Source organism: Lontra canadensis, unplaced genomic scaffold (genome assembly GCF_010015895.1).
Source record: "Lontra canadensis isolate GAN:19392208 unplaced genomic scaffold, GSC_riverotter_1.0 scaffold30, whole genome shotgun sequence".
Lineage (NCBI taxonomy): Eukaryota > Metazoa > Chordata > Mammalia > Carnivora > Mustelidae > Lontra > Lontra canadensis.
In genome coordinates this window covers 480,632-500,920 of record NW_022631024.1, presented here as the reverse complement: position 1 = coordinate 500,920, position 20,289 = coordinate 480,632, and the positions used below count along the sequence as shown (strand labels likewise).

Genomic DNA, 20,289 nt, shown 5'->3' with positions numbered 1-20,289 from the left:
ATAAACCTGAAGAAATAGTGATTGAAAATAATTCCAAATATGGTAGAAATTATAAGGCCACATAACTAAGAAGTTCAATGAACCACAAGCCGATAAATACAGTGAAAGCCACACCAAGGCTTATCATAATAAAATTCTTGAAAACCAGGAATGCAAAACAAATCTTAAAAGTACGCAGAGGGGGAAAAGTCCCATTTTATTCTGTAGGTAAGAAGGATACAGAATTTTTTGTCTGAACTGTAAGCCAGAAGACAATGGAGTAATATCTTTAAAGTGCTGGAAATAAGTACAATCATCTATATCCATCTAAAGTTTCAAAAATGAAGTTAAAATCAAACTTTCTTTGAGGCAGACAAGAGCTGAGAGCATTTGTCAGTAACAGATGTCTGTTACATGAAATGGTAAAGGAAATTCTTCAGACTTGAAAATGATACCAGGTGGAAACTTGAGTTTGTACAAAATGGTAAATATCCACAGAGTGGATATGACTTCTCCCTCCTTTTTTTCTTTCCCCCATTTTGGTTTAATTTATTAATTTAAGATAATTGAAGGAGGATTCTGGGAATAGTGGAGTAAGAAGCACCAGGAATCTGACTCCCTGCCTAGACAACAATTGCACTAACAGACTCTTTCTGTAATTTGGAACTCTGGAGTCTATTGAAAACTTGCAAGTTGTTCCAGAGGAAGACTTGGAAGGTAAATTGTGTTTAATTTTGATCAATTTCAGGTCTTAGCACTGTAGCAGCTACCCATTGTCTGTGTTTTGTTTTTGTTTTTTTGTTTTTTTTTTTTAAGATTTTACTTATTTATTTGAGAGAGAGGTAGGAGAAAACATGAATGGGGGAGGGGGAGTGGGGTAGGGGAAAGAGGGAAAAGCAGAAGTAGGCTCCCTGCTGAGCAGGGAGCCTGATGGGGGTCGTCCTGACCTGAGCTGAAGATAGACACTTAACCTGCTGAGCCACCCAGGCACCTCCCATCCTCTGCTCTTAAATCACATGGCAGGGAGCTACCTACATGTTCCAGGAGCAGCTTACAAATAGCTTGAGGGAGCCAGCATGGGTAGAAAGGACATTGTCCTCTTAACTCTCAGGGATCTGTGTTCTGATTGTTAATTGCTTCTTCTGAGCACATAGTTGCAGACAGAGGCAGGCAGCCATTGTCTTTGCATCTCCTTCTGTTGTAGCAAACTCCCCCTTCCTCCAGTGACTTCTAGTGAATTCAGAGAACTGGCACTCTTTCCCTTTCCCTTCATATTTCCCTTTCACCCTTTTTGGGAGTGAGATATTAGAGACTAAGACATTAAAAAACAACTGCTTCTATAGGGAAAATTAGAAAGTGATAATGCATGCCAGGGAAAAAGGCTCAAAAGAAACCAGAGAAGACTTTAAATTTATATAAACCCAAGGCTGGTTCTCGGTACAGAGATAGCTTACAACAATCAAAAGAAGAAAAACCATAACAAAAACTAGAAGACCCCAAGGAAGGGGAAGAATCTGATTTCTAGAATTACCACAGTCCCCAGTTATTTTTTTATAAAGATTTTATTTTATTTTATTTTAAAGTTTGTTTTTTTTTTTTAAGATTTTTATCTATTTATTTGACAGAGAGAGACACAGCGAGAGAGGGGGCACAAGCAGCAGGAGTGGAAGAGGGAGAAGCAGACTTCCTGCTCTGCAGGAGGCCCGATGCAAGGCTCAATCCCAGGACCCTGGGATCATGACCTGAGCTGAAGGCAGACACTTAATGACTGAGCCATCCAGGCGCCCCTTAAGATTTATTTATTTTAGAGAGAGAGGGAGAGTGCATGCTCAGTGGGTGGAGGTTGGAGGGATAGAATCTTCAAGCAGACTCCCCACTGAGTGCAGAGCCTGATGCAGGGCCCAATCTCATGACTCATGCCTGAGTCAAAACGAAGAGTTGAATGCTTAACTGACTGAGCCATCCAGGCACCCCAATAAAGATTGCATTTTTAAGTAATCTCTGTACCCAACATGGGGCTTGAACTTACACCCCGGAGCTCAAGAGTTGCATGCTCCATTGACTATGCCAGACAGGTATTCTACCACACACAGCCCCAAATTTGATGAAAAGTTTGAGTATAAACATCCAAGAAGCTTAACTCCGAGTAAGATGAACTCAAGGAGACTCACATGAGACACATTATAATCAAACTTTCCAAAGATAAAGAATCTTGAAAGCCAAAAGGAAGAATCAACTTATCACATATAAGTGATCCTCAATAATGTGAGCATGTTTCTCATCAGGAACTTTGGGGATCAGAAAGCAGTGGTCCAATATATTTAAAGTGCTAAAAGAATTAAACTGTCAACTGAGAGTCCAGTATTTGGCAAAACTGTCCTTCAAAAATGTCTTTGTGTTCTAGCTTAAATAAATTAGATTTAAAAAAATCATTTGTGTGTGACGTACTTGACTCTAAAGTCCAGTCACAGATTAAAAAAAAGAAAAGAGGGATGTAAAAAAAAGAGGGATGCCTGACTATCTCGATCAGTGGAATCTGATCTTGGGGTTGTGAGCAGCTCCATGTTAGAGGTAGAGATTACTTTAAAATAAAATCCTAAGGGGCACCTGGGTGGCTTGGTTGGTGAAGCATCTGCCTTTGGCATATGGTCATAATCCCAGATTCCTGGGATTGAGCTCCATGTTGGGCTCCCCACTCAATGGAAAAATCTGCTTCTCCCTCTCCCTCTCCCTCTCCCTCTCCCCCTTCTCCCTCTGCCCCCTCTCCCTGCTCGTGCACTCTCCCTCTCCCTCTCTTAAATAAAGTCTTAAAAAAGATGTGTGTATGTATATATATACATACACACACACACACACACACACACACACACACAGAATGGAATATTCAGCCATAAACAAGAACAAAATCTTGCTATTTGCAGTGACATGGATGGAGCTAAAGAGTATTATGCTAAGGAAAATAGAGAATGACAAATACTATATGATATACCACCAACAGTGCACAAGGGTTCCTTTTTCTGCACATCCTCACCAACACCTGTTTTTTCTTGTGTTACTGATTTTAGCCATTCTGACAGGCGTAAGGTGATATCTCATTGTAGTTTTGATTTGCATTTCCCTGATGGTAAGTGATGATGAGCATCTTTTCATTTGTCTGTTGGCCATCTGCATGTCTTCCTTGGAAGAAATGCCTGTTCATGTCTTGTACTCATTTTTTAATTGCATTATTCGTTTTTTTGGGTGTCGAGTTTTATAAGTTCTTTATGTATTTTGGATACTAACCCTTTATTGGACATGTCATTTGCAGGTATCTTCTCTGTAGGTTGTCTGTTAGTTTTGTTGATTGTTTACTTCGCTGTGCAGAAGCTTGATTTTGCTGTAGTACCAATGGTTTATTTTTTCTTTCATTTTCCATGCCTTGGTAGATGTATCTAGAAAGAGGTTGCTACAGGTGATATCAAAGAAGTTACTGTCTGTGCTCTCTTTGAGGATTTTCATGGTTTCAGGCCTCACATTTAGGTCTTTAATCCACTTTGATTTTCTTTTTGGTATGGTGAAGGAAAGTGGTCCAGTTTCATTCTTTTGCATGGTACTAACCAGTTCTCCCAACACCATTTGTTAAAGAGACTGTTTTTTCCCCATTGGATATTCTTTTCTGCTTTGTCAAAGATTAATTGTCCATATGGTCGTGGGTTTATTTCTGGGTTTTCTTTTCTGTTCCATTCATTTGTGTGTTTGTTTTTGTGTCAGTACCACAGTGTTTTCATTACTACAACTTTGTAATATAACTTAAAGTCTGGAATTGTGATGTTTCCAGCTTCACATTTCTTCTTCAAGATTGCTTTGGCTGTTTGGAGTGTTTGGTGGGTCCATACCAAATTTTAGGGTTATTTTTTCTAGTTCTGTGACAACTGCTGTTGGTGTTGGTGTTTGGTGTGTGTAGGTTGCTTTGGGTAGTATAGACATTTTAACAATATTTGTTCTTCCAGTCTGTGAGCATGGAGTGTCTTTCCATATCTTTATGTTCCCTTCATTTCTTGCATCAGCATTTTATAGTTTTCAGAGTACAGGCCTTTCACAAGAGAATGGCATTTTTAAAAGTTATTAGTCTAAAAGCTAGCATGTGACTTGTTTGTAGCACTACATTTTTTCCCATGTATTTTGGGAGACTAATGCATTTAAAAGAATTTTTAGTTCGTGTTTTGGGGCACATGTATATAAAGTTATAATACTGTGACATCAGCAACAGGAAAGGGTGGGGATAGAGGTGTAAAGGAATAGAGTTTTTGCATATTACTGAAGATACGCTGGCATAAATTCAGATTAGATTGTTATAACTTAAGGATGTTAAGTATAGTCCCCATGGTAACTACAAAGGAAATAGCTGTAGAATATGCACAAGAGGAAGTGAGAGTACTCGAAGTCATAGAGATGGGGAGTAAAATAGTGATTGCCAGGGACTGGAAGAAGAGGGAAATAGGGAGTTACTGTTTAATGAGTATAGAATTTCAGTTTTACGTGATGAAAAGAGTTACTGAAATGGAGAGTGATGATAGTTGCATATTATGAATGTGCTTAATACCACTGAATTCTACATTTAGAATAGTGAGTTTTGCTATATGATGTTACTGCAGTAAAAAAGAAAGAAAGAAAGAAAGAAAGAAAGAAAGAAAGAAAGAAAGAAAGAAAGAAAGAAAGAAAGAAAAGAAAAGAAAAGAAAAGAAAGAAAAGTATAGAGTACTCTCTATGGAAAGGACTACAGGTTACATTAAGTGTTGGGGCACCTGAGTGGCTCAGTTGGTTAGGTGTCTGCCTTCGGCTCCGCTCATGACCCCCAGGGCCCAGCATCCGGCTCTCTGCTCAGTGGGGAGTCTGCTACTCCCTCTCCTCCAGTTTGCTCTCTCTCCTTTTCTCTCCTCACCAGCAAATGAATAGGTAAAATCTTAAAAAAAAAAAAAAAAAAGATACATTAAGTGTATAAAACATGATGTAAAAAGAAAAAAATTGACTAAAGCAAGATAATAGTAATATATTTGGGGAGCTATGGCATATGTGAAAAGTAAAATATATGACAGTAACAGAAAGGTTTTGATGAGGGAAATAAACATATACTTTGAAAAGTTCTTACATTGTACCTAAGTGTTATCATTTGAAGGTAGACTGTGCAAGTTAAAGATACATATTGATGATTTATCCCCAGAGCAATCACTTAAACAAAAGTAAACAAAGAACGTAAAGATTCCAGTTAAAAAGCAGAGATCAATTGTGTTTTATGTTTGTATGTTTCATTTATGCATGACATATTATCTTTTCTTGATAAATTGATTCCTTTATTATGAAATGTCTTTTCATCCCTGGTAATATTCCTTTTCCTGAAGTCTGCTTTTTCGGATATTAGTATAGCCACTCAGCTTTATTATGATTACTGTCTACATATTTATCTTTTCCCATCCCTTTTATTTTGAAACTGAGATTTTATGTTTAAAATAAATTTCTTCTGGGGCACTTGGGTGGCTCAGTCAATAGAGCATGTTTGAGTCTTTGTCTTGGGGTTGTGAGTTCAAGCCCCACATTGGGAGTAAAGATTACTTAACAATAAAGTATTTTCTTATTTTTATTTTTTATTAAAAAAAAATTTTATTTATTTATTTGTTAGAGAAAGAGAGAGTACAAGTAGGAAGAGCAGCAGGCAGAGGGAGAAGCAGGCTCCCTGCTGAGCGAGGACCCTGATGTGGGCCTCAGTCCCAGTACCCTGGGATCATAACCTAAGCCAAAGGCAGAGGTTAACCAACTGAGTGTCCCAGAATATAAAATTTTTTTAAAAAATGGATTTCTTTGACACATCATATAATTGAGTCTTGCTTTTATCAGACTGATAAACTCTGCCTTTTATTTGGAATCTTTTGCCATTTCCACTTAATAAAATTATTTGACATGGTTGGTTTTAAGTCTGCCATCTTGCCATTGTTTTCTATTTGTACCATTTATTCTTTGCTTTTTCTTCCTTTGTTTCCTGGCTTTCTTTAGACCATTTTTTTGGGTATTTCATTTTATTCATTATTTATCATTTTGTGTTTCATTGTATTTATTTGTATTTCTTGGTAAGTGTATAAAGAAAAATATATGTAATTTTAATATATATTAATATATAACATATAACATATATGCCATCTTATTTATGATAGATAATTATATATCATATGATTTTATAATACATAATTTATTTATAATTAATATGTAATGTTAATATTATATATAATTTTTATATATTATATATACATGATAACAGCTTCAAAATATGTAAAATGAAAGCTAATAGAACTAAATAGAGAAATAGACAAATTCACAGTTATAGCTGGAGATTTCAAAACTTCTCTCTCAGTAATTGGTAGCATAGTTGATAGAAAATCAGGATACAGAACAAGGGGTTGACAGACTCTGACATGTGGGCCAAATCTGTCTTATTTGTCCATTTTTATATTTCCTGTGACCTAAGACTGATTTTTACATTTTTAAGTTGTGAGAAAAATAAAGAACAATATTCTGAGATACATGAAGCTTATATGAAATTGAAATTTCAGTGTTTATACATAAAACTTTATTTGAACCCCTGCACACTCCTTTATTTACATACCTCTGGGTGGTTTATGCTACCACTGTAGAGTTAAATAGATGCAACAGAGATTATATGGCTCACAAAGCCTAAACTACTTAAGCAGACCTTTAAGAAAAAGTTTGTAGATCCCCTAATATAGAGGTTTTGAACACTAACAACTAGGTTGTTTTAATTGATAATGGAACGTTTTCTGTAACATTATCAAAATACACATTTTTTTAAGTTCACATGAGATGTCACCAAGATAGGCTATATGTAGATCCTAAAACAAGTCTCAATAAAGGTGAATGCATTAAAATTATGTAGAATTAGTTCTCTTACTTCATTAAAATTATATTAGAAATCAAAAAAGTATGATCCTCGGGGTGCCTGGGTAGCTCAGATAGGTTAAGCATCTGCCTTTGGTTCAGGTCATGATCCCAGGGTCCTGGGATTGAGTCCCGTATTTGGCTCCCTGCTCAGTGGGAAGCCTGCCTCTCTCTCTCCCACTCCCCCTGCTTGTGCTTTCTCTCTCTCTGTCAAATAAATAAAATCCTTTTTTAAAAAAGGGGTATAATCCTCAATTTATGAGGGAAATTTTCCTAATTACTTCTTAAAAAAAAGAGTAGTACTTAACCCATGGATCAAATATGTCACAAAGGAAATTAGAAAATAGTTTGAATTGAATTAAAATCAAAATACAATTTACTAAACTTTGAAGGGTACAGCTAGAACTGTTCTTAGAAGGAAATGTATAGCTTTAAATGTTTATATTAGAAAAGAAAAAAAGTATAAAATGAATCATCTATGCTTCTAAACATAGCAAAGAAAAGTAAGTTAAAGTCCCAAATAAATAGAAGAAAGAAAATATTAAATATGAGGAACATAGATTAAGGACATAGAAAACAAGCAGTAGAAAAAAAAATAATGAAACCAATGGTCTTTTTTTTATAGGTCAATAAAATTTATAAACTTCTGGGTAGACCAAAAAAGGCGAGAAATTACTAACATCAAGAATGCGCCTATACATTAAAAGGGTAATGTTATGGACTGAATGAACGAATGTATACCTCTCAAATTCTTGTGTGTAAGGCCCAGTCCTCACTGTAATGGAATGTGGAGATGGGGCCTTAAGAGTTGGAGCCCCCATGATGGGATTAGTGTCCTTATAAAGAGATACTGGAGAGCTTGCTCTTGGCTCCGCCCTGTGAGGACAGGGAAAAAGGTACCTTGTCTAAAGCCAGGAAAAGAGTCCTCATTAGAAAGTGACATGCTGGCACCTTAATTTTGGGCTTCTAATCTCCAGAACTGTGAGAAACTAAATTTCTATTGTTAAACCACCCTGTCTGTTGTATTTTGTTACAGTATCCTACACAGGCTAAAACAGAGATAAAGAAACGATTATGAATAATTTTAAGCCATTAAGATGAACAGGCATTCATTCAGTTTAGAAGTGGACAAATTCCTTGAAAAATACAAAGTATCACAACTGACGCAAAGTGACTAGAAAACCCAAATAACTCCATACCTATTTAAAAATTGAGAATTAAAAAGTTAAAGACCTAATGGCTTTATTTTAGGAAGTAATAATACCAATGCTATACAAACTCAGAAGAACACTTTCTAATTTATTTTATGGAGTTAGTATTACCCTTGATACAGTAGGGAAAAGAAAACTATAGATTAATATCCCTCATGAAAATGGACCCAAAGATAATATTTAGAAGGCATTAAATTAAATTCAGTTATATGTCTGTAGAGAGGAGATCATATATCATGAATGAGTCAGAATTATTCCAAAAATACAAAGTGGTTTAACTTTTGAAAATTAGTGCAACATACTCTGTTAATGGAATAAAGAGAAAAACTTTATGATCATCTTAACATGTCCTGAGGTGTTATTTGAAAAATTCAGTTTTTATTTGTGATAAACAAGACCCTCAGCCACTAGGAATAGAAGGGGACCTGTTTACCCTGATAAAGGTATGAAACTACATCATACTTAGTGTTCTTAAGAGAATCCTATCCTCTGAAACCCATAATGATGCAAGTATGTTCAGTCTCATTATTTCTATTCAACTTTGTACACGAAGTCCTAGCCAGTTCAGTAAAGCTAGAGTAAGAAATAAAAGGCAGGGACACCTGGGTGGCTCAGTCAGTTGAGCATCTGCCTTTGGCTCAGGTCATGATCCCAGGTTCCTGGGATTGAGTGCCACATCCAGCTCCTTGCTCAGAGGGGAGTCCGCTTCTCTCTCTGCCTTCTGGTCCCTCTGCTTGTGCTCTCTCTCTGACCAATAAATAAAGAAAATATTTTTTTAAAAGAAAAGAAGTAAAAGGCATACATGTTGGAAAGTAAGGAACAAAGCTGTTTATGTAGAAAGTTCTAAAAAATTACTAATGTTGTAGGATATAGGTTAAGCAATATATGCAAGACTATTACACTGAAAACCACAGAACGTTGTTAAGGGAAATTAAAGGGGCCTCAATAAATGCAGAGAGAAATCATGATATATATGTTTTGGATGACTTAAAACTGTTATGTGAATTCTTTCCCAGATAAGTACCTGATTTCAAGAATGGCTATTAAGGGGCTCCTGGCTGGCTTGGTTGGAAGAGCATGGGACTTTTGATCTCAAGGTTATGAGTTCAAGCTCCACTTTGGGTATAAAGATTACTTAGAAAAAATAAAATTTTGTTTAAAAAGAATTGCTCTAAAGTTATCGTAATCAAGACAGTATGGTGGTAGTATATGGTATATGTTTAGTTTGAGAGGTGGGGGTTTTGGAGGGAGGACTGACTACAAAGGAGCACCGGGGAACTTTAGGAGATGGTGGAAAGGTTCTATAACTTGATTTTTGCAGTATTCGATAAATTGCATTTAAAATGTAGGTGGATTTTATTATCTCTAAAGTATAACCTAATAAAGTTGCATTTTTAAAAAGATCCATATTTGTAGGATAGTTTTCCTGGTGGATTTCTTCAGTTTTGAGATGGGAATATATGAATTTTTAAAAGTCTCTTCTACTTATTTTTTTGGAACCTGACTAATATGTAGCAGGCATTCAGTAGTTTTCAATATATTGTTCAATAAGATGCAGGGTTTTTACAAGCTAAGTATTTTGAATGCTGATTTTCATAATAAAAATTTTGGAAAGTCTCTAATGTATTTTGTACAGAGAGTAGTTCTTCAAAGTTATATATTTAATGCATTATAATTTCCTTGTTTCCTGTTGACTTTTAGTAAATTATGCCCATGTGATTGGTTATATATTTTCCATTTTTCAGTGGCTATAACCTTTTCTGGGGCCATCTAGATGAGTAATTCTTAGATTTTTAGATTTCATAGAATAATAAAATTTTTTAGTTAATTTTGAGCAATGTCTTAAATTTTGCTAAGTAAGCACATCAAGAGAAAAAAGTCACTGTCACCTACAGTCATCATTTTAATACCAAAGAAGTGGAAAGAACATCACTTTCAGGTAACACAGTCCTTCCTAAGAAAATCAAGACATATTATTGATTATTATGTGCTAGGCATTATACCTAGTATTAAAAATTTTTTATTTATTTTAGAGCCAGAGTTCAATCAAGAGTGTGAGCAAGAGCAGGGGGTGGGGGGCAGGGGGAGAGGGAAAAAGGAGACTCCCTGCTGAGCAGGTAGCCTGATGGGGGGCTTGATCCCAGGACCCTGGCGTCATGACCTGAGCTGAAGGTAGACTCTTAACTGACTGAGCCACCCAGGTGTACCTACGTCTAGTATTTAAATATGTTACCTAATTTAATTTCCAAAATACCTCTGTAATTATACTCATTTTTTTAAAAAGATTTTCTTGGGGTACCTGGGTGGCTCAGTGGGTTAAGCCTCTGCCTTCAGCCCGGGTCATGGTCTCGGGCTCCTGGGATCGAGCCCCGCGTGTCGGGCTCTCTGCTCGGTGGAGAACCTGCTTTCCCCCACCCCTCACCTGTCTCTCTGCCTACTTGTTCTCTCTCTCTCTGTTGAATAAGTAAATGGAATCTTAAAAAAAAAAAAATATATATATATATAAGATTTTCTTTTTATTTTATTTTATTTATTTATTTGACAGACAGAGATCACAAGTAGGCAGAGAGGCAGGCAGAGAGAGAGAGGAGAAAGCAGGCTCCCCGCTGAGCAGAGAGCCCGATGGAGGGCTGGATCCCAGGACTCTGGGATCATGACCTGAGCAGAAGGCAGAGGCTTCAACGCACTAAGCTACCCAGGTGCCCCAGATTTTCTTTATTTATTGGACAGAGAGAGACACAGTGAGGAAAGGAACACAAGCAGGGGTAGTGAGAGAGGGAGAGGTAGGCTTCTCACAGAGCAGGGAGCCTGATGCGGGGCTCGATCCCAGGACCCTGGCATCATGACCTGATGCTTAACAACTGAACCACCCAGGTACCCCTATTATACTCATTTTATTGGAAAAGATTTTGAGGCTCAATTATGTCCGGTAACTTGGTTAGAACAGGTTGATTTAATAGCCCACGCTCTTAACATAGCTCAGTCACTTTTATAATTCAGAACAATTAAACTAAAATGGTGGGTTTCTATAATTGTATTTTTTTTTTTAAGATCTTATTTATTTGAGAGAGAGAGAGAAAGAGGACAAGCGAGGGTTGGGGGGGAGGGAGAAGCAGACTCCCCGTTGAGCAAGGAGCCCCATTCAGGGTTCAATCCCAGGACCTTGGGATCATGACCTGAGCCAAAGGCAGACACTTAACCCACTGAGCCACCTAGGCGCCCCTAATTGCATATTTCTTGATAAAAATTTGTTACCATAGTTCTTTATTTGATAGTCTAACACAAGCTCAAATAGCATGTATAGTTGTTTTTATCACACAGGTAATGATTAAAACCTCTGTTAAAGAAGCAATCTTCTAAATGTTCTTTGATTTGTTTTAGAATATTCTGGGTAAACTGATAAAATCCTCTTGCTTTTAGGGTGTTTTTCCAGTCTTAACACCTTGTGCTGGTTAAGAAAGCACAAGATTGTGGTACTATTATCTTGCCATCTAGGCCTACCAGGAGAGTGCAAAAGGGCACACCCTGTGCCCAGCTTTCACTCCTATCTAGAGCATGAATTACAGTGTTCTAATTTAGTGACAGTGTTATCATTATAATCCACTTAAGTCTGCACATACTTTGAAAATTTATGTTAGTGTCAGGTTGCTTGTTTTTTTCTAGGAATGATAAGACATTTTGAGATTTTTGTGCTAAAAAAATAAACTTTAGTTTGAATGACACTTTTTACACTTGCTAGCTGTGTACAAAAATCACTTATTTTCTGAACCTTTGTCTCTTCATCTGTTAAAATTAGTAAGATTTATCTCATGTATATTTTTGTAAACTCAAATGAGGCAGTATAAGTGAAAACAGTGTGAAAACTAGAAACAAAGGGACATTTTAGGTTGTTGGAAGCCCATCAGGGTGTTTAAGGGAAGATAATGATGTGATACACTATTTTATTTTGTTTGGTAAGTCGGAGCTGAGTGGGGCTAGAGGGAGAGTGAGTAGAAGAAGGCAGAGTGGAAGGGGGAAGATCATAGGTGAACTTAGTGACATCGAGAGTGGACATGAAAAATGTAATCAGTCATTTTGAAGGGGAAAATCAATATTTCTGGGTACTTTGAGGTGGGAAAAGAATTTCTTCCCTCCCAGGTTAATTTACAATAAGTATTTGACTGCCTGTTATTTACAGTCTTGCTAGGCATTTGCTATATACAGGCATAGCCAGGAAGGACCTATAGGAACTGGTAGTCTTTGGGGTCTGGGTAGGATGCTGCCTGCATTCATGAACAGAAAATTTGGGAGTGAGTCCTCATTTGGGTTATTAAGTCAACCTACCCACTTGTAAGCAAGTGAGTTCTGTGCTACAGATACGGTTACAGAATATTGCCCTGTAGTTTTTATGTGGTCTTCATGTTCTTTGTTTGCAGAGTTCCATTAATGTTTGGAAAAATGACAGTTTTAGGCATTTGGGAAGATTGTATTTTCCTCCTAATAGTGTTAAGTATGGTACTACTTAGCATTAAAAAAAAAACAACCCCACTATAGGGGGGTGAGAGGAATGGGGTGGCTGGGTGATGGACATTGGGGAGGGTATGTGCTATGGTGAGTGCTGTGAATTGTGTAAGACTGATGAATCACAGACCTGTACCCCGGAAACAAATAATATATTATGTGTTAATTTAAAAAAAACACTATAATGAAACCTAGGGCTTTCAGATAATTTGCATTCATTCAGTCATACATGGTGCTATTTTTGGGGAAAAACATTTCTGAATTTTATGTACATAAGTTTGAGTATTCATTATAGGCTTGTCAGTTCTAGTTATTGTCAATGTTAAAAGGATTTAAATAAAATTTAGCTGTAAACTCGGCTAGTGGATTTGTTTATTGTATAGCAGTGGTTCTCAAACTTTAGATTGCACCAAAATCATGTGGAGGGCTTGTTAAAACATAGGTTACTGGGTCCTAGCCCTAGGTTCTGATTCAGTAGGTCTGGGGTAGGGCTGAAAATTTGCATTTCTAACAAGATGATGCTTAAGTTAAGATCTACTGTTACATAATAAGGAATAAGATTATGTTAGGAAACAACAATTTAGCTTCTAAAAAATACTTCATAAAAAGATCAGTAAAAAATAATAATGCCTAAGAAGTAAACTTAATTTTCATAATGATACAGTTCAAATCCAAATCCCCTCAGGATGTGGTAAATATAAAATTTCTTTTACAATCTTTATTAAAAGTTATTGTTCTTATTTATTTAGCACTAGAACAAATAAGAAAAATATCTTTAAAAATACATTAGAGACATTATAAAATTGTTCTCTACTCACAACAAATAGTTGTCTATTTAGAGGTATAAATATGTAATTTATTTAATGCTTTTCCTTGAAGTTAAAAATCAGAATTGAATTTTTCACTAATTTAATACTTGCAGTGAAAAACCAAAAATACCCATTGATTCATTGAAGGTGGATGGTTTGTTTTCCATTATCCTCCTCTTCCCTGATCAGATCCATAGTGTCCTGAATTTCAAAAACTAAAACTGTTGGAAGGATGAAACATGACAATAGGGTTAATGTAGTATGTCAACTTAAATTAGTTTCAGTAATTTCAAAAAATCTTATATTTTTTTAGCTAATGGGAATGACAACAAGAAATTTAAAGGAGATAGACCTCCCTGTTCGCCTTCCCGTGTTCTCCATCTTCGCAAAATTCCAAGTGATGTCACCGAAGCAGAGGTCATATCATTAGGTCTACCATTTGGCAAAGTTACTAATCTTTTGATGTTGAAAGGAAAAAGCCAGGTATGTAATATTTAAAGACTGAACCACAGTGATTATCTCTGGGTATTAGTGCTAAAGATGACTTTTATTTTCTTGAACTTTTCTATGTTTTCTGGATTTCATTTTCTTTAGATAGTTTTTTAGTTCTTTAGATAGAATTTTTTTATGTGTGACAGGAAGCAACAAACAAAAATATTAACACAGGACATAGAATTATTTTTTAATCAGTGACTTGGCCTTTTCTTCCTTAACAAAAAACCTTTTATATTCTTAATTACAGAATAGTTTATGAAAAAACCCTTTGATTATCAGAAGACCAAGACACACAGAGAGAGGATATAAATTATACCTTATTTGGCAATTAAAGAACATTAAAGTTTTCTAAAATCTTTAGAGAAATGTGTAGTATATTTTAATTGTAGAATTAAATATATATCTTCTTTAATAATTCAGGAGAGACTGTTAGAATTTTTTCATTTCAGAAGTTAATAGGTTTTTCTTAAGATGAATAAGGAAACTTGCTTTTGTGGTGACCAGGACAAAAATATAACACTTTTTATGTTAATTTGAACAATCGTCTACTTTCTTGTTCAACCTTAGACCCCACTAGGGTGAATTCTTTAGTTCTTTTCCAGTTTTTGGTTGTCCTGAAAATCTTTTATGCTGAGCATTGCTGTAAGAAGACAACAAATTTAGGCCCCAGACATTGTGTAATACGTAGTGATAAGTCCCTATTTCTTAGAATTTTCATAAATAAGTTTAAGAAACATAAACAGATTTATAAATAGATTGATATGTGTTGGTTATGAAAGAGATTGGAAGATGTCTGATTCTGGCCCTTTAGTAAACGAAATAAACATTCCCATTTAGTTCAGATGTAATTATTTAAATCTGAGAGGTTAAATAAATAACATGTCTTAGTATTCAACTTCTGTTGTGTTTACACTTCTGTCTTACATCTTTTGGAGATCGTACATGCACTTGGATCTTTGTTTTAACTCAGTTGCCACTGTTGAGAATAATATAGTTTGCATAGTTTTAGAAGAGCCAGTGTGGCCAAGTCTAATGGCTGTGAGATGTATCATGTATGTGTATCATGTACATTATCATGTTTCATGGAGTGTATTCTGTACATTCTTTCAAACTGTTACGAGGAGCAGCAGGCAAGATCACACTTTGTCTTTGTCTCTACTACTGGTTTGGGGTTTGTTATTTATCTGTAGTGCTAACTGACTGTTATGTTAAGTGCTTGTCTTTGGATCATAAATCCTGTTTTGAAAATATTTTGTTAGTAATATACTTTAGCGAGAGAGTGTCATGTGAGCCATTAGAACTACTAGGAACTACCTAGCCGTTAGGACTAGGTATAGTCTACCCTTTGGTACTTAGAGGTAAAGTGTTGAGGGCAGCCTGGGGGATATCCGTACCAGCCTTTCTGTGGGTAGTGACTTTTGATTTTTTCTCCACTCCTTATTATGAAAATGGATTTCTCTGCATACTTTGGGAAAACCTAAATAATTCCTTTACTGGGCTCCATGTGGAAAAAGTTATTTTTGTGTATGAATTTTTAGGTTGTATATACTTTCAGGAAAAATTTTCTATCACAAGAATCATGTATTCCAAAGATGTTTAGCTTTTCTTTTGTGTGACTGTTAGACATTGAGTTTAGTTCTTGCATTTATGAAGGAGTTTTCAGAAAGATACTGTTCCCCCGTAGAGTGAATATTATTAGCAAACAATTTATAAATTCTTTGTTGAAAAGATGATTAAAAACCAGATAGGAAGTATTATTTAGCTATTTTGATTACCTTGATCATTTTTAACCTCGTAGACAAACTAGTAAGTATATTACTGATACAGTTGGATAGTGGTTTTAAATTGCAGTGTGGACATTGATTCCTTGAAGATGGTGGAGTTTTATCTATTTTGGATTGATTAATGATATTTGATCTGCTATCACATGGCTAACATTACTACTTCATAGAATATTGTTAGTTAAAACATTTAATTGGTTCACTTGTGACATTTGAGTGATACGGTTAAGCATCACATTTAATATTTGTCAAGTTAATATTCCTTCACTGAATATTTGCCAAATAGAAACATTTAGCAAGTAATATAACTATAAACAAATAAGTAGTTTGTTTTATAGATATTTGCCATTATCTGTGTTAAGTAAATTTTGTTCTTAATAAATACACATTTTTATGAATGAAATATTTTATGCATAATTTGAAGTGGTTACTGTACACTTGCTAATTACATACTCTGTTGTAGTGAAAAAGAATTGTCTAACTAGAAATTTGCATTGATTCAATCAGGGGTTGTTCCTGCATGAACAATGTGAGATGTTCTTTTTTTTTTAAAGATTTTATTTTTATTTATTTGAGAGAGAGAATGAGAGAGAGCAGGAGAGGGAGGAGGATCAGAGGAAGAAATAGACTCCCTGCTGAGCAGGGGGCCCAATGTGAGGCTCAATCCTGGGACTCCAGGATCATGACCTGAGCTAAAGGCAGTCACTTAACCAACTGAGCCACCCAGGTGCCCCTAAATTTGAGATGTTCTTACAGGTAGTTCCTAGGAGTCAGAATGATTACTATTTCGTCTTCCTAACAAACCATTAAGATAGGGTTGGCGACAGCCAGAAGAAGCCATATAGAGAATAAGATGTAAGTCCCAAGGATCTTCTTCCATTTCAGCTCTTCCTATATTCTTTTTCAAATATCTGATATGAGTACAATGATTACAGATACAGATATTAAAAGATGAAATTCAGTTGAGTAAATTTTGAAGATTTTATTGGCCTTTATTCAGCAATTCATGAATTGGGCAGCATCCCGTCTAGCAGATGGAAAGGACCTGTGAAGAGCAGTGCAAAATGAAAAACTTTTGTAGGCAGAATAGGGTGAGACAAGGAAGTTACTAGCAGAGTGAATTGTGTCAGGCAAGTTCACCTTCCTTTAGGGATGGTGGGGGGTCTGTCAGGCAGATAACCTCACTATTGCTGACCAGGTAATTCCAGATGGACTGGTTTAAGATTCCACTCTTGGGAGAGGTTGAAACTATAATTGTTAGGTATTAAATCTTGGTTGGTAAGGGCTTAATACAGGTGATATTATTTTGGGCGTTGATGTTTCTTTTCTTTCTTTTTTTTTTTTTAGGATTATTTATTTGTCAGAGATAGAGGGAGGGAGCGCAAGCACGTACAAACAGGGTAGCAGCCCGCAGAGGGAGAAGCAGGCTGGCTGCCAAGCAGGGAGCCCGATGTGGAACTAGATTTTAGGACCCTGGGATTGTGACCTGAGCGGAAAGCAGATTCTTAACCAACTGAGCCACCCAAGCATCACTCTCTATTTTTTAATACGGATCTTAAAAAAAGTGACTTGAATGACTCAAGTCAATATTGACTTAATGCTGAAAGTTCCCCCATTTCCCTGATTTGAACAATTGAGCCTTTGCACCCGCATGCTCTTTTTAATTGCATAATAAACTTAATTGTATCATAAAGAGTTGTTTAGTAAAAGGTAAAGGAGAGCAAATCATTATGTTCCCCCCCATCTTTGGGAAGTTTTTCTTTGGGAAAGAACGATTAAATCCCAACCCCCCAAAAGCATCAGGTGTGCTAATGCTCACCTTTATTTTTGCCTTTTTAATTATTTCTAGATTTTAGAGAAAAAGAAAAAAGAGAAAAACCAAAAACCACATGAAATCATTTATTCAACTGGCAATTTCCCAGGCCCAAATCCTTTATTGAACCCAACTTTTCAAATGTGTTTTCAGTTAACATCAGTGATACGCTTTGAAGCAAAAGTCTTTTCATAGTTCTTAGCTGTCTTTCAAAAACATGAGCTTTCACTTTGCTTTCTTGTGTTTATTGCAGGCTTTCTTAGAAATGGCTTCTGAGGAAGCTGCGGTTACTATGGTGAATTATTACACTCCTGTTACTCCTCACCTTCGAAGCCAGCCTGTTTTTATTCAGTATTCCAATCACAGAGAACTTAAGACTGACAATCTACCTAATCAAGCTGTAAGTATTAAAGGCATTTTAAAAATTAGTTACAAGAACTCATGGTATAATAACATAGAATTAATTTTCTGTTTTTCAGAGGGGAAAAAAAAAATCTTGTGATTTCCTTCATGTTAGGATGCTTTATTAGTAAAGATTGTGTGTGTAAATTCCTACCTGAAGGCTTAAGTAGTACTACTTAGAAATAGGCTTGAAGTTCTGATATTAGGAATCGTGTTAGTTTTCCCTTGAAACTTTTTATGAGTAAAAGAAAAACTTATATTTCTATCTCTTAAAATTTCAGATCTAAAAAGAACTTTTCACAGAATATACAGACTCCATAACAGAGGCAGTAAGAATTTGAGTGAAACTTCTGTAGTGATGTTAAGTAATGGAATTTAACATTTAAAATGTTAATAAGAATTTATATAGAAACATTCATTAAATATATTTTGACCCTCCTAGATAAACGTGGATTGTAGAATATCAACATCTCTAACCTCATTTTTCAGTTTTTGATATAGTTCGCGTTGACTTTTTCTGTGTTTCTCCAGGTTGATATGTAGTAGCTAAAATAGTAATTTGAAGTTATTCAAGGGTAGAAAAATTGATCCACAAAGCAGGAAAGAGGTTTTTTACTATGTTAAGAGCAAGTTTGGCCCCTATATTCTTACTCTAGACAGAAGAACTCCACCAGCTCTTTGAATTTAAATTATAGTTTTCCACATTCTTAAAATGATAACTTTTCCTGTGCATAATCCTTAAGTTGTTCTAAGAGCTATTAACGATATATAATAACCTATATAAACTTAGTATTTGAGATGTCAGCTTTACATTTTTTACATATTAGACTTTTTAAAATGAAAAACTGACTTATAAATTCTTAATTGCATACATTCTCATGGTAAAACATTGAAACAATCTAGAAAAGTAAAAAAATAACAGTAACAACATTGAAAACAATACAGTTATCCAGAGAGAGCTAATTAGGTAACATTTTGCCAGCAGTTTGGTGTGAACCCCTTCTCTATTCAGGTGTATAATTGTCTGTGTATATAATTTTATATCAGTGGAATCCTAATGTTTTGAAAGGTATTTTTTTCTATGTAATATGTCATGGATGTTGTTTCATGACAACAAGGATAGAATTACTTCATGATTTTTAAATGAATGCTTAATACTCCCTTCTATAAGATTGCTACAGTCTATCAGTATCTTGTTAATAGACATTGAAATTGTTTCCAGTTTTTTGCTTTTACAAAAAACACTATAGCAACATTCTTATGTATCTTAGCCCACTTGCAACATTTTCTTATTAGTTTACATATGTGGTTTTATGGATTGCCTTTTTAAAAGAATATGTTTTACTTACGGGGTGGCTGATAATGTGTGAGCAAGCAGTTTTCTTGTCTTTGTTAATACGCTATGTGAGAAATGACGTCTTACTGTTTATTTAGTATTTATTTGATAATTTATAGTGATTTCTGTTAATGCAGTTTTTTCCTGGTAAAATATATATAACATAAAATTTACAATTTTTAATGATGTATTTAATGATTTAACACGTTCGGAGCATTTAGTACATTCACATTGTGTAACCCATCACCACCATCTTCTCCAGATTCTTTCATCTTCCCAGACTGAAACTCTGTACCCTAAATACTAATTCCTCATTCCTCCACTCCTCTAGCCTCTGGCAGCCTTTCTTTCTTTCTTTCTTTCTTTCTTCCTTCCTTCCTTTCTTTCTTTCTTTCTTTTAAAGATTTTATTTATTTGACAGACTGAGATCACAATTAGAGAGGCAGGCAGAGAGCGAGGAAAGGAAGCAGACTGTCTGCTGAGCAGAGAGCCTGATGCGGGGCTTGATCTCAGGACCCTGCAATCATGATCTGAGCCAAAGGCAGAGGCTTTAACCCACTGAGCCACCTGGGCGCCCCCATTCTTTCTGGTTCTTAGTTTGGTCTGCTAATACAGTTAAAAAAAACAACTTCATTTATTTATTTGACAGAGAGAGAAGGAGGGAGAAAGTATGAGCCAGAGAGAGAGGCAGAAGCAGACTCCTTGCTGAGCAGAGAGCCCAGCTTGGGGCTTGTTCCTGGGACCCCAGGATCATGACCTGAGCTGAAGGCAGATTCTCAACCGATTCATCCAAGAGTCCCTGCTAATACAGTTTTTAAAATATTTTTATGCAATAATCAAATCTCTTTAAGATTATATTATGGTTTCTGATTTTGATACCATGCTCATAAAGACCTAGTGTAGCAACATTTAAAAATTTTTTTTAACCTATTCTCATACTTTTATGCTTTAGCTGTTTTTACTTTAATGTTTAAAGTTTTATTTTATTAGAAATATTTGGAGTTGGGAGTGAGGGTATAGGTTTTGGTCTTTTTTTTTT

At 35.5% G+C, this 20,289-nt stretch overlaps 1 protein-coding gene across 8 annotated transcripts in view; it reads left to right on the top strand.

The window, feature by feature from the left end:
• The window catches only part of PTBP3 (polypyrimidine tract binding protein 3), a 113,254-nt gene that overhangs the window by 46,132 nt on the left and 46,833 nt on the right, over positions 1-20,289 (top strand). For 4 of the 8 annotated variants that reach the window (XM_032865609.1, XM_032865603.1, XM_032865602.1 and 1 more), the window contains 2 exons: positions 13,737-13,906; positions 17,766-17,912. In XM_032865609.1, coding sequence (XP_032721500.1) covers positions 13,737-13,906; positions 17,766-17,912 — 317 coding nt within the window. Of the gene's footprint in view, positions 1-541; positions 697-9,859; positions 9,889-13,736; positions 13,907-17,765; positions 17,913-20,289 lie in introns of those variants that run through there. The other 4 variants (XM_032865607.1, XM_032865608.1, XM_032865606.1 and 1 more) reach the window with 3 other exon arrangements.